Source organism: Ranitomeya variabilis, chromosome 3, assembly GCF_051348905.1.
Source record: "Ranitomeya variabilis isolate aRanVar5 chromosome 3, aRanVar5.hap1, whole genome shotgun sequence".
NCBI classification, from domain to species: Eukaryota; Metazoa; Chordata; class Amphibia; order Anura; family Dendrobatidae; genus Ranitomeya; species Ranitomeya variabilis.
In genome coordinates, this window is record NC_135234.1 from 116616821 (window position 1) to 116631977 (window position 15157).

At 40.5% G+C, this 15157-nt stretch overlaps 1 protein-coding gene across 9 annotated transcripts in view; it reads left to right on the top strand.

The window, feature by feature from the left end:
- TSPOAP1 (TSPO associated protein 1) overlaps positions 1-15157 on the top strand; it is a 268852-nt gene that overhangs the window by 187777 nt on the left and 65918 nt on the right. For 8 of the 9 annotated variants that reach the window (XM_077294576.1, XM_077294575.1, XM_077294581.1 and 5 more), the window contains 9 exons: positions 2199-2303; positions 5111-5161; positions 5336-5356; positions 6544-6736; positions 9502-9588; positions 11374-11561; positions 11758-11867; positions 12894-13003; positions 13621-14424. In XM_077294576.1, coding sequence (XP_077150691.1) covers positions 2199-2303; positions 5111-5161; positions 5336-5356; positions 6544-6736; positions 9502-9588; positions 11374-11561; positions 11758-11867; positions 12894-13003; positions 13621-14424 — 1669 coding nt within the window. The remainder of the gene's footprint in view (positions 1-2198; positions 2304-5110; positions 5162-5335; positions 5357-6543; positions 6737-9501; positions 9589-11373; positions 11562-11757; positions 11868-12893; positions 13004-13620; positions 14425-15157) is intronic. The other variant, XM_077294578.1, reaches the window with a different exon arrangement.

The following is a 15157-nucleotide window of genomic DNA, read 5'->3' on the forward strand; positions in this document are numbered from 1 at the left end:
TCAATGCATTTCTATGTGTGCAGAATCGCTGCGATTCTGCACAAAGAAGTGACATGCTGCGGGTTTTAAACCGCTGCGTTTCTGCGCGGTTTTTCCCGCAGCATGTGCACTGCGGTTTGCGGTTTCCATAGGGTTTACATGTTAATGTAAACGCTATGGAAACTGCTACGGACCCGCAGCATCAAAATCGCCGCGGATCCGCGGTAAAAACCGCAAAGTGTGAACATGGCCTCATGGTCTCTGCTATAAGCATGAGCTCTTCATAAACTTTGGTGTGTTAATTTCTCATACACCATTTCTCTTCTAATAGATTTAGATGATTATGATAACCTTATCGATCAGACTTTGCCACAATAAGTCAGTGCATAAACCAAGGAAAGATGAATGGACACACAACTAACAATCCCAGTTGAGTGTATGGTGCAAATACAATCTCTGAAATTAACCCCTTCACGCTGCAGCCCTTTTCATTTTTGCCTTTGTTTTTCGCTCCCTTTCTTCCCAGAGCTAGAACTTTTTTTATTTTTCCGTCAATATGGTCCTGTGAGAGCTTCTTTTTTGCAGGATGTAGCACTTTTTGAACGACACCATTGGTTTTACCATATCGTGTACTCGAAAACGGGAAAAAAAATTCCAAGTGCGGTGAAATTGCACAAAAGTGCAATTCCACAACTGTTTTTTAGATTTTGTTTTTTACCATGTCCATCAAATGCTAAAACTGACCTGCTATTATGATTCTCCAGGTCATTTTGAGTTCGTAGACACCAAACATGTCAGGGTTGTTTTTTATTTAAATTATGAAAACAAATCCAAAATTGGTTAAAAAAATAAAATAAAAATATTGCGTCATTTTCCGAGACCTGTGGCTCCTCCATTTTCTGTGATATGGGTCTGGGTGAGGGCTTATTTTTTGAGTGCTGAGCTGACGTTTTTAATTATACCATTTTGGTGTGTATACCATCTTTTGATCGCCTGTTATTGCATTTTAATGCAATATTGCGGCAACCAAAAAAACTTAATTCTGGCGTTTTGCCTTTTTTTTAATTTTTTTGCTACTCCATTTACAGATTGGATTAATTCTTTACATAGCTTGATGGGTTGGGCAATTCTGAACATGGTGATACCAAATATGTGATTTTTTTTTTTTTAAGGTTTCATTTTGAATGGGGGTGATTTGAACTTTTATATTTTATTTTCTTAATATTTTTAAAAACATTTTTTTGTTACTTTTTGCATGCTTCAATAGTCTCCATGGGAGATTAGAAACTGCAGTTGTCCTATCGCCTCTGCTACACAGACGTGATGATCAGATCTCCTGTGTGTAGCAGAAGTCTCACTTGCTATGAGCGCTGATCACTTGGCGGCGCTAATAGCAATCTGGCCATGGCAACCACAAGGGTCTCCTGCAGACCCCGGGTTGTCATGCCAACCCATCGGCGACCCGATGTGACACGGGTGCCGATGGGCGGGATTAGTGACTCGCTTCCGGCGTAATCACATTAAATGCCGCTGTCAGAAATTGACAGCGGCATTTAACGGGATAGCAGACGCGGGTGGATCGTGATTCCACCGCTGTTAGGGGCAACATGTCAGCTGTTTTGAACAGCTGAAATATGCTAGGAAAGATGTGGGCTCCGCGTCAGAGTCTACATCAAAGGGAGGGACACGACATGCGCCGTACATGTACAATGCATGTCGTTAAGGAGTTAAAACATCTGGTACCCCAATGCATTTAAGGTCAGCCTCACAGCCTCAAAGGGACTCTGTCACCTGAATATGGAGGGAACAATTTTCAGCCATAGGGGCGGGGTTTTCGGGTGTTTGCTTCACCCTTGCCTTGCCCGCTGGCTGCATGCTGGCATGTACTATGGAGGACAGAGAATGAACTTCAATCCCATATTGCAGCCAGCATGCAGCCAGCGGGTAAGGAAAGGGTGACTCAAACACCCGAAAACCCCGCCCCTATGGCTGAAAATTGTTCCCTCCAAATTCAGGTGACAGAGTCCCTTTAAGAAAATGTTCATAGTCGGGGTAATAAATAATATAAGGCAGGGAAACCACAAGGTATTTAGTAAAACCTGAAATCAATTGCCTAAGAGGGAAACTTAGCTGCTTTGGTCAGTAGGGGATTTTCTTGTAATGTTTCACTAAATAGTCAGGCACCGGAGACACTGACTGGTTTACCTTACTTGTTCTAGCACATGCGAGATGTGGCGGAGAGAAGGCAACAGCTGGAGAAAGATCATGAAGATGCTGTAATAGCTTTGAAGAAAAGGCAGGAGGAAGTAAAGCGGCTCCAGCAAGTGAGTAACAATTATTAAATAGCGACAATAACTTATTTTATTATTATTATTACTAAATAAATCAATGGCGCAGACAAGATGCAAAACTTTGTAAGACAAAATATGTTATTAGAGAAAAATAAACTCTTTCCCCACTTTAGTCACTTCTTTCCCTGCACTGACTATTCCCTCTCAAAAACTGCTTAATCTGTCTACAAATCTGTCTGCACTGAGGGCTCTCGGGCAGCTGGGTAGTGTTCACACAGGCACGGAACTTCTTGGTGCAAATGAACTTTTATTTAAGACCACAAAACTTTCCAGGTAACGAAAAAAGAAACAAGCAGAAATGTCCATACACCTGACATCCAGTCTTTGCACTGGCTCGCGAGAGTATTCACCTCTTTTGACATTTTTTTTTGTGTTTTGCTAGCTCACAATCTGAAATTTGATGTTCTGGCTTTTTTTTCTGACTTTTAAGGTCATTATGATATCACATATGTATTTAAAAAAAAAATTGCCTTTCCGTTAAGAAAGAAGGTGGTATATTCAAAAACTCCATTTTAGTTTTTTTTTTGTTTGTTTTTTTTTTAAACTTTTCGCTGTATTTTGCAGCCCCCTTTGGGTGATTGCTGGTTCAAGTCTCCTATCACTTACTTTATATACTGCAATACTGCAGTGTTATTGTATATGACAACAATCTTAGTACTCCCAAAGGCTGGTTTTCATAGGAGTACTGATATGACAGGCATGGAGGTCTTCAGTATACCCCTGGCTGTTACAGCAACCCATCAGCGCATCGTGATTGTGTGACGGGTGTCAGTGAGCGATTAGAACAGTGTGCTTCTGGACACACGCTGTAAATGCCACTATCAATGGTTGGAGGCAGATAATGGCTGAATAACACAACAGTCATTTGCTGGGAATGGAATGAGCGCAGCCTTTAAGCCTGTATCAAAGTCAGGCAGCCAAGCAGACAAGTCAGAAAACCACACGACATGTACTGAAGTCTCTTCTCCTGCAATCATGCCAATTGTCTGTTTTGCACTGCCATTCGCACTCCTGACAATTTTTGGTTTGCGCTTTCTTGTCTTCCTTTTTTTTTTCTCTCGGGAGCCTTAACCTTTCTTTCCATCAATGTAGCCATGTGTGTTTGTGTGTATATGTATATATGTGTGTGTGTGTATCTATATATATAATTGTCTAAGGGTTTTTCCGTCTGTCTGTCTGTCTGTCTTTCTGTCTGTCTGTCTGTCCTGGAAATCCCGCGTCTCTGATTGGTCGAGGCCGCCAGGCCTCGACCAATCAGCGACGGGCACAGCATGGCGACGATGATGTCATAATGGAAATCCTGCGTCGGGCACAGTATCGACGTAGATGTCATAATGGTTGCCATGGCGACAATGATGTCATAAAGGTTGCCTCGACCAATCAGCGACTGCACAGTCTGCCGCGAATTCTGGAATCATCATTGTCCATATACTACGGGGACATGCATATTCTAGAATACCCGATGCATTAGAATCGGGCCACAATCTAGTATATATATATATATATATATATATATATATATATATATATATATATATATATATATATATATATATATATATATATATATATGTGTAATGTGATACATACATAATGTAAATGTTTGTTTCTATTTTCTGAAAACTGTAACTTTTCGTTTTTTCCATCTATTGATTTATGTAAGGATCTTGTGTTTTTTGCTTATGTTTTTTGCTTAGTGAGCAGACTTTATTAACACCTTGATAACATTCTTGGTTACATACAATGTTTTGATCACTTTTAGTTGCATTTTAATGGGAGGAACGACAATTTTGATGAGATTTTTACAGAAACGGTGATGCAAAACATGTATTTTTTACTAACATGTATTCGATTTTCTCAACCTCTAACAAAGGAGTCCACGGGGACTTTCAGCAGAACCCCAGCTGCCATGCCAGGCAACCCATTGGCAGCCAGCAATTACCTATCGTGAGAGCTTATGGGCACCTCTGCTGGCATGCCCCTGGGATTTTGTGGCTTTAAATGTCACTGTCAGAGATAACGGCAGCAACTGCAGCTTAGCTCTGGTCACTGCTCTTACATACAGCTGCATCAATTGGGTAAGCTGCAAGCTCAACTCCTGAGCCTGCATTTATACTCTGACACCTACAGTGTGATATCAGTGTAGTTCACACGTCGGGAAGAAGGTAGAGAATGAAAATAAACAAGAATGTGTGACAAATACATATTTTTTCTAACCTGTTTTTATGTTGTGGTTGTTGATAATTATATATTTTTGCACATAACCTTAGGGTCAGCCATCTTGCTTGAACTGCTGTTAGTCATTTAGAGAGAACCACATTTACAGCAGCTGCATGAACCATAGGAAAGTATACTGGAGGTGTTCATTGATTTCTATTAGAGAGGTTTCTAGGCATGCAGGAAGGGGGAGGAGGTGAGCTGTGACTGTCTTATGTTGAGAATGGTTTGATCCTCCGTATGGTTTATTATCTCTGTACTTAGTCTATGTTTCATTCTAATCTTGCCTGTGATGATTGCGACAACTGCACTGTAAAAACAGCAAGATTTCATAATTTTGTAAAAATGGATATTCATCAGAAAAAAAGGAAAATCACTAGAAATAAAGTACCGTATGTTTTACCCAACGTGTCACTTAACCGTCAGTGTGTGTGACCACTTATCTGTTACTGATGACAGTTTGAGTTTTTGTGACTGTTGGAAGAAATCCTTTCTGTGCTTACTTCACAAGTAAAATGTAAGTTTTAATAACCAAAATAAAATGGTTCATTTTCTGTCTCTAGGCCCAAGTTGAAGCTAAAAAAGAACATGAAGGCGCTGTTCAGCTTCTGGAGGTATTGTAGTGTGTCTTGTGGAAAAATAGCAAATCTTATTACATTTTAATTAGTTGAAGTATAATTTTTATATGCGGTAATTCTAGTCTCTCACAAATTCTCCAGAATTTTGATATTAAATGTTTCACAATTATGCAGGTAGTTAACATGTTTTCTCTTCCTTTTCATGCGCAGAGTACTTTGGATACTTTACAGGTAAGGTAAAAAGTGTGCAACTGTTTTTCAGAGTTGTTGTATCTCCTCCTTTCAGAATATTAAGTGTTTTGGATGCAGTTTAATGCAGTAATTTTCGCTAGTCGTATTTGTGAATGCAAAAGAGAATGATTTATAAGAATTTACTTTATACTTTTCTTAACTGTCTTAATCAAAGACTGCATGTTGAGAGTCCTATAGAGCAGAGGTGTCAAACTGCATTCCTTGAGGGCCGCAAACAGGTCATGTTTTCAGGATTTCCTTGTATTGCACAGGTGATAATTTAATCACCTGCACAGAATGATTCCAGCACCTTGTGGAATGCTAAGGAAATCTTGAAAACACTCATGGTTTGAGGCCCTCAAGGAATGCAGTTTGACACCCCTGCTATAGAGGCTTAAGGTACCTTCACACTAAACGATATCGCTAGCGATCCGTGACGTTGCAGCGTCCTGGCTAGTGATATCGTTGTGTTTGACACGCAGCAGCGATCAGGATCCCGCTGTGACATCGTTGGTCGGAGAAGAAAGTCCAGAACTTTATTTCGTCGCTGGATCTCCCGCTGACATCGCTGGATCAGTGTGTGTGACACCGATCCAGCGATGTCTTCACTGGTAACCAGGGTAAACTTCAGGTTACTAAGCACAGGGCCGCGCTTAGTAACCCGATGTTTACCCTGGTTACCAGCGTAAACGTAAAAAAAACCCCCACATACTCACATTCCGGTGCCTGGCGTCCGCTTCCCTGCACTCCTCCTGCATCCTGTGTAAGTGCCGGCCGTAAAGCAGAGCGGTGACGTCACCGCTCTGCTCTGTGGGAGATGCCGGAGATGTTCGGCGCTGACACAGGATGCAGGAGGAGTGCAGGGAAGCGGACGCCGGGCACCGGAATGTATGTGTTTTTTTTTTTTTACGTTTACGCTGGTAACCAGGGTAAACATAGGGTTACTAAGCGCGGCCCTGCGCTTAGTAACCCGATGTTTACCCTGGTTACCAGGGGACTTCGGCATCGTTGGTCGCTGGAGAGCCATCTGTGTGACAGCTCTCCAGCGACCACACAGCGACGAAACAGCGACGCTGCAGAGATCGGCATCGTTGTCTGTATCGCTGCAGCGTCGCTTAGTGTGAAGGTACCTTTACATTACCATGGCGTTTACCTGCTGTTAACTGGCATTTCAACTTTTTCTCCAGTCTAAAGTGAAGCTTCTAGAAGACAAATGTCGCAGTCAGACAGAACAGTTCAGCTTACTATCCCAAGAGCTGGAGAGATTTCGTCTGCAAACTGGGAACATTGATCTTCTAACCTCGACCTTGGTGACTTCTGAATTGCCTCCACCACAGTCTTGTTCTACCCCAGGTCTCGCCCCTATTAATCAAGAAAGAGGTGATTAGCTAACTTGCCTGCATTCATGTGTTATACAGGTGCTTCTCACAAACTTAGAATATCATAAAAAATGTATTTACTTTCAGTTCTTCAATACAAAAAGTGAAACTCATATAGTCATTACAAACAGTGATCTATTTCAAGTGTTTCTTTCTGTTAATGTTGATGATTATGGCTTACAGCCAATAAAAACCCAAAAGTCATTATCTCAGTAAATTAGAATACTTTATAACACCAGCTTGAAAAAATGATTTTAAAATCCAAAATGTTGGCCTACTGAAATGTATGTTCAGCAAATGCACTCAATACTTGGTCGGGGCTCCTTTTGCATCAAATACTGCATCAATGCGGTGTGGCATGGAGGCGATCAGCCTGTGGCACTGCTGAGGTGTTATGGAAACCCAGATTGCTTTGATAGCAGCCTTCAGCTTGTCTGCATTGTTGGGTCTGGTGTCTCTTATCTTTCTCTTGACAATACCCCATACATTCTCTATGAGGTTAAGGTCAGGCGAGTTTGCTGGCCAATCAAGCACAGTGATACTGTTGTTTTTAAACCAGGTATTGGTACTTTTGGCAACGTGGACAGGTGCCAAGTCCTGCTGGAGAATGAAATTTCCATCTCCAAAAAGCTTGTCGACAGAAGGAAGCATGAAGTGCTCTAAAATTTCCTGGTAGACGGCTGCACTGACTTTGGTCTTGATAAAACACAGTGGACCTGCACCAGCAGATGACATGGCTCCCCAAACCATCACTGATAGTGGAAACTTCACACTAGACCTCAAGCAGCTTGAATTGTGGCCTCTCCACTCTTCCTCCAGTTTCTGGGACCTTTACTTTCATCTGAAAACAACACCTTGGACCACTGAGCAACAGTCCAGTTCTTTTTCTCCTTGGCACAGGTAAGAGGCTTCTGGCGTTGTCTATTGGTCATGAGTGGGTTGACACAAGGAATGCGACACTTGTAGCCCATGTCCTGGATACGTCTCTGTGTGGTGGCTCTTGAAGCAATATCTCCAGCAGCAGTCCACTCCTTGTGAATCTCCCCCAAATTTTTGAATTGCCGTTTCTTAACAATCCTTTCAAGACTGCGGTTATCCCGGTTGGTTGTGCACCTTTTTCTACCAAACTTTGTCCTTCCACTCAACTTTCCATTAATATGCTTGGATACCGCACTCTGAACAGCCAGCTTCTTTAGTAATGACCTTTTGTGGCTTCTCCTCCTTGTGGAGTGTGTCAGTGACTGCCTTCTGGACATCTATCAAGTCAGTAGTCTTCTCCATGATTGTGGAGCCTCCTGAAACAGATTAAGGGACCTTTTTAAACACTTAGGAAGCCTTTGCAGGTGTTTTTTGTTAATTATTCTACTTTACTGAGTTAAGCCATAATCATCAACATTAACAGAAATAAACACTTGAAATAGATCACTGTTTGTAATGACTCTATGTAATATAAGTTTCACTTTTTGTATTGAAGAACTGAAATAGATTAACTTTTTGATGATCTAATGTTGTGAGAAGCACCTGTATTTACTGTACTGATGTGTTACTGTATAATGTACAAGTGCGGCTCTTATACAGTGTGCGCGCACTACAGGGGAATGGTCACACTGAGTCCTTTTTTTTTTTTTTTTCCTTTGTGGTGGGAAATTGCGATGTGCTTTTTAACAAAAAATTCCCATCAGAAATCAGATTTTTTTTTTTTTTGTCACTTTTTTTTTCTTTGCAGCCTTTTGACTTTACTTTAAAGGGGTATCTGAAGAGTGTATCCCAGTATGTAGTAGGTGTAATAATAATACGTTTAGCAAATACCTTCAGTCAGAAATGTAGCACAGGTCTTCTGATTCGCTATGTCATTTACCCCATGTGCAGGTCTTTGCAATAGCTTACCTGTTAGGTATCCATGGTTACAACCACTAATTGTCACTATGAGTGGTCATAACCATGGATACCTCAGCTACTCCAATGCCCTTTACATGAGGTAAGTGAACATATTCAATCAGAAGAACTATACTACATTTCTAATTGGAGGGATTTGCAAATATTATTATTATTATTACACCTACTACTTATTTGGATCGGATCTTTGAGATGGGAATACCCCGTTATAAGGGTTGTCTGACAGTGAAAAATATTTTTCCCCATTATGAATGGTTTTAAAATAATGGAGGCCTCTGCAGATCTAGTGCAGAGCAATTTGGGAGTCTGTGCCTTCTCCGAAAGCGGTGTCTGCTGAGTTCAGACGTCACAGGACTACCGCAGTCAAGTGACGAGATGAACATTATTGGATGTTTCTCTGACACACTCGTCTAGTCACGTGACCGCTTCTGCACTGGTCCTGTGGCTTCCAAGTTTGTAATCGTATACGTTTTTTTTCTTTTCTTTGCAGGATATTTTTTCAAAACATTGTGTAGAAAAAATGTACTGAATGAACAGCAGTGTGGTTTTCCCATTTGAAGTCAATATCTTGTACAATAGTATTTGAAGCTTTTTTTATGTGGATTTTGAAGCAGAATTCACTCCAAAATCAATATATAAACTCAGTGTGATCATAGCATAACAATAGTGTGGTTTGCATTGATAATCCAAGACATCGGAACCCCAACAGAAGCCAACCTAAATTAATTATTGCTCCATAGGATTCATCAGCATTTGCTCAGTTATCTATTGGCTTAGTAATGAATGTAAGCCATGATAGTGGACTGTTCATGTTTTCTGCTCAGTGACGACAAGTTGTCCTAGCTGTTAATACCCTATCCTTTCTTCTAGATGAGCTCTCCTCCTGGGATGTGATCAGTTGGGTAGACATTAGCCTGGAAGGCAGCAGTTCCAGCTTTGTTTATCTCTCAGTGGATGGTACTGAAATGCAGGACATGTTGTGTAAATACCACTTGGTGTTGGTGTGGGGTTATGATTGGCTTTGGCTATTGTTCTTTGTTCACAGAAAAAGCACCACATGATAAATTATCTCCTCCCAGCATGCATCACCTATGTGGTTAATGTAATGCACGAATGCTGCACATGTGAAGGGGTTGTGCCTCAATTACAACTCATCACCTTTCCACAGGATAAATGATCAGTGTGAAATTTCTGGGGTCCCATCATAAGAACCTGTGTTCCCCTTCCCCCTTTTTGAATGGAGCTGCGGCCGTGCATGTGCTATGAAGTTCCACTTATTGTCTGTGGGACTGATGACCATTGCTGAGTGCTGTACTCCTTCATAGACAATGAATGGGGAGGCAGTATTGCTAAAAATGGCCCAGTTCAGTTTAGTTACATTGCTGGGGTAGGGAGCACATGTTGGCTGGATTGACATATTGTGAGATGGTATGAATGTATTAAAAATTGTGACGGGGCTTGTGTGACATTGTCATGTCAGCCTTGCTGCCAATCAACGGCTGCTTCACTTTCTGTTCCTTTCTCAATAAGACAGCACCTACAAGGAATGTGCGTCAGGTGTGTTCCTCATAGGTGAGGTCTTATTGATGCCACTGCGTATATTCTTCAGTTATGACACCAACACCCTCTTTTATTACGATCATTGCCTTAAAGCATTGATTATTTGGACTTTTTTTTTTTTTAGTATCTATATTCAATGCTTAATTATTGTATTATTTTAAATGTCTGATTTTGTATGTGTATCAATTGTACTTAGCAATTACTAGTAATAAAATACATATTTATTTTATTTTGCACATTTTGTTTGTATAGGTGTCCTTTTTAGGTGCTTTGCCGCTCCCAGAGCACTTAATGCCACATTTTTATATATATACTTGTAGAAAAGGATATTACTTGGGAATGCCGTAACGGATTGAAATGTAAATTCATCAAACCCCCTCCTATGTTTTTGAGACCTGCATGCCCTATATATGCGTTGTGAGGTTATTGATCTTACTGACAGGTGACCTTTAAACTAACACACAACAAAAATATCATAATGCAGAAGGTTAAGACTTAATGCCACAAAAAGCAAGGAATTTGTATACTTAAGATTCAAGTTATTCTGTTCTGCATCATAATATCTTTCTGCATCTTGAACTCTGGCATTTTAAAGGGAATATAACACCAGGTTTTTTCTATGTAGTCTGAGAGCGCCATAATGTAGGAGCAGAGGGCTCTTCGGCGATACAGTGATGTGTTACTGGGATGTGCTTCGCGGTTTCGGTACAATCAGTGTTTTATCAGCAGGAGATTATTGCTACGCGACAACTGGTCTCATGTATCCTAGTCTAACCACACACCCCTGATTAGCAGCTCTCTGCCACTATACAATGTATACATAAAGCTGTGGTGTGGGTTGGGATTGTACACAGCTCAACAACTGAGCTCTGCTAGATCTGCAGCAGAGAAAAATGTGATTCTATTATAATTACTGCACCCAGTATAGTAAGTGACACATCGCTGTAATTAGGATCTCTGTCACTACCTCATGCTGCTGTCAGATTACATAGCAGAAACCTTCTGACATATTGCCTTTAGGAAAGACTTAATCTAGTAATGTCTGTTGACTTCATATAGATCATTAGACAATAATAGCCACACTAATAGTGACTATTAGTCCGTGGTGAGTGCTTGGAGTCATAGGGGTCATAATTATTTCATGATCGGTTACAGATATAATCCATTCTGTTCTCTTGACAGTCGATGGAAAGATCAAAGATGGCAAGAAAAAACGAAGACCTGAAGCACCAGCACCAAGCCACAATGTTGGCAATGTTGAGTCCCCAAATCAGGAGATTGCCAAAGGAAAACAAAATCTTGACGCTCCACGCACGCCATCAAAATCAGAGTCCACACATGAAAGCTCCAAGTCCTGTCCCACCCCAGAAGTAAAACACATTTGTCACTTTTGTTTAGAGATCGGTGTGTTATGAAGACCAGGGACTGTTTATATTGTACAGGGTGGTTTACTGGGATAGAATATAGTCACTAACGCACGTCTAGATAATCCTTTTTATACTTGATGTATACTTTTTTATTGTCTACATTTTTGTTGAACTTCACTTTGCTCCTAATATTTCACAGGTGGACACTGCCAGTGAGATGGAAGAGCTGGAGGCAGACAGTGTTTCATTAAATCCCGAACCAGAAACCCACTCCAGTGCAAAGTTGCAAGTTTTTCTTGCTCGATACAGGTGATATTAATGTCTTCAAGATTAATTTGTTAGCGATGCACAAAAAAATATAGGGCAGAAAATAATGAATTTCACTTTCTGGTCTCGGTTCAACCGGATCCAGATTTGTCTTGTTGTCACGACATGTGACGACTGCTGCCAATCACTGGCTTCAGCAGCAACTTCAGTGATGTTGACATGTCACCTCTGCAGACAATAATTGGCTGTGGCAGTCACATGTCGGCACACTACGTTGTCACCTGTGAATCAGACAAGCAGGGACCAGGAAGCATGGATTTGGGAGCGCCAATACTTTCCTGGTTATTTCATTCCGCTGGCAGTAGTTTGTACTGACTGAAAAAATCCTTTAAAAAAAAAAACTCACCAACGTAAAAGTTGAGGCGTAGTGATGAGCGAGTATACTCGTTACTCAAGATTTCCCGAGCATGCTCGGGTGGTCTCTGAGTATTTTGGCGTGCTCAGAGATTTGGTTTTTGTCTCCGCAGCTGCATCATTTGCAGCTACTAGACAGCCTGAATACATCTAGGGATTTCCTAACAAACAGGCAACCCCCTGCATGTATTCAGGCTGTCTCGCAGCCGCAAATCATGTGAATGCGGTGACAAAAACGAAATCTCTGAGCACGCCCAAATACTCGGAGATCACCCGAGCATGCTCGGGAAAACCCGAGTATCGAGCATACTCACTCATCACTATTGAGAAGTTGCCAACAGGAACATCAGGTTTTAGATCCACTGGAAAACTAATGTTTTTAATGGGTTGCTATGGCCAACATCCATTTTTCCTGTTTTGTAGTTTTCATTTCCCCAAAGTGTTTGTATAATTAACAAGTTAACGTATCTTGTCATTTTGTAGTAGGCGAAAAGGAGCCTTAGTTGTATACTTCCTTGTGAATTACTAGGATTTTTGCTTTTTTTTTATAATGAGCTCCCAAATCACTTTCAGCTTACATAGCTTATTGTATGTGACTTCTATTAGGGCTTCTTTTCACTGTTTTGTACAATTTATTCTTAATATGTTTTATAGCTACAATCCTTTTGATGGTCCCAATGAAAATCCTGAAGCAGAACTCCCCATCACAGCAGGGGAATACATTTACATCTATGGAGACATGGATGATGATGGATTTTATGAAGGTAGGATAGCTACAATAAAGGCATTAATTTAAAATAAATTGCTTGTTTGTCCTTTTCTTTTACAATTACTTCTACACTCCCTTTTTTATGTCCGTTTTTATCGGGCATATTGTGTTAAAGTGTCCTCTCTGAGCAGCTATGGCTGTGCAGGACATATATATTCAATTAGTAACAATTGATTGTAATGGATTCATGTTATTTCTTTATTTTCCCTGCATTAGTACCCCTTAGGGAATAGGGAGTTCTGGTTTCTTATTCTGCTTTAGGAGATTCATTTTTGGTGAACAAAGCATATCCACCCCAGATGAGCATGTGTTATAAGCATATTTTCAGGCCTCCTTTCCTATGGCCAAATTAGCAACGAAAAAATATGCCACCTAATAATAATTACTCAATAAGTTAGTCCTGTGAGATCTACAATCATAGATGGTGGTGTCCAAACCAGACAATTTCATTAATAGTAATAAAAAATGTAAAACATCAACAAGGTGTTTATATTGCCCAATGCGAGTAGAAATTGTGTTGAAAGATATGGGGCATATGTAATGTAAAATATCCAACTCTTATTCTATATGGGATTTTTTGTTTGTTTTTTACTGATTGTTTTGTCTTTATAGGGGAATTAATGGATGGGAGGCGTGGACTTGTTCCCTCCAACTTTGTAGAACGTGTTTCTGACGATGACTTGATCGCCTTCCACCCTGCTGAAACCAATGAGCTGTCACAGAGTTCTGGACAGGACACTAGTTTTTTGAGTGTAAGCAGTCGAGAAAGAAGTGAAGAAGATGATGATGGAAGCAGCCTCAGCCCATTGCCAATGCAAGGAAATAGTGAGGGAGCAAGAGATGTCTCAGCCGTGCCTTACCCTCGAAAGCTGACCCTCATTAAACAGCTTGCTCGTAGCATAGTGGTTGGATGGGAGCCTCCTCTTGTAGCAGCAGGCAGTGGAAATATCCGAAGTTATAATATCTATGTGGATAATGAACTTCGACAGAATGTTTGTTGTGGAGGACAAACTAAAGCCTTGATTGAGAAACTTGAGCTGAAAACTCGTACTTATCGCATTTCTGTACAGAGCATGACAGACAGTGGCTGCTCAGATCGGCTGCGTTGCACTTTGTTGGTTGGCCATGGCTACTCACTCGCACCGACACAGCTCCGTGTTCGCAGCCTGTCCGCTACGTCTGCAGAGATTACGTGGCAGCCAAGTAACAGCAACTATTCACATGCCTTGTATCTAAATGAGGAGAGCTGTGGCCTGACTAAGGCGGGGACATATTGGTACACGTTTAGCAGTTTGAGGCCTAGCACCATGTATAATGTCAAAGTAGAAGCCCGACCCCAGAGAATTCCCTTGGAGTTACCTCTGGAGAGAAGAGAGCCAAAGACCACAGTTATGCAACTGACAACTCCTGCTGCAGGTAAAGGACTAAATGAAATATGGTTACTTTTCTTCCACTTTTTTTTTTTTTTTTTTAAGTAATTAGAAACATTTATTTAAGTGGCACAGTCACGTGATGCTAATGTTCCAGTCGCCAATCGCCCTCCTTCCTCCTTCCACTCCTAACCCGCTACAATCGAGATTGCAGGGGCCAATATATATCGCTGGGTCCCCCTCTTTTTACTCCCGTAGACTGGACTTCATAGGAGATTGTAATTTCTACTATGTACTGCAATAGTGTAGTATTGCAATAAATAGTGCAAGCTATGAAGATTACAGTTTAAAGTAAAAACTAATGAAAAAATACCTATTTTTTTTTCAAATATTAAAAAAATAAAAATTTAAAATTGCACACTTTTTCCAATCCAAAAGTAAATAAATAAAAGTAGAAAATAAACCTATGTATCACTATTTATTTCTGGGCAAGCCTGTAAATATAAAATTAACCTGTACAGTAAACGTCATAAAATCAAAATAAAGTGAAATGTCAGAGTTGTCGTTTTTCTGTTACCACACCTCCGCTACAAATAAAATAAGCGATCAGCGACAGCTCTGCAAATACAAAAATTGACTTTACACCACACCATCAATTGAGAAGTTAAAAAGAAAAGTTCAGAGTTCCAGAAAATTACTACAAAAAAATATTTTTTTTATGGAGTTCGGAATTTCTATTTACTGTTAAAATAAAGAAAATATACAAGTTTGTTATCACT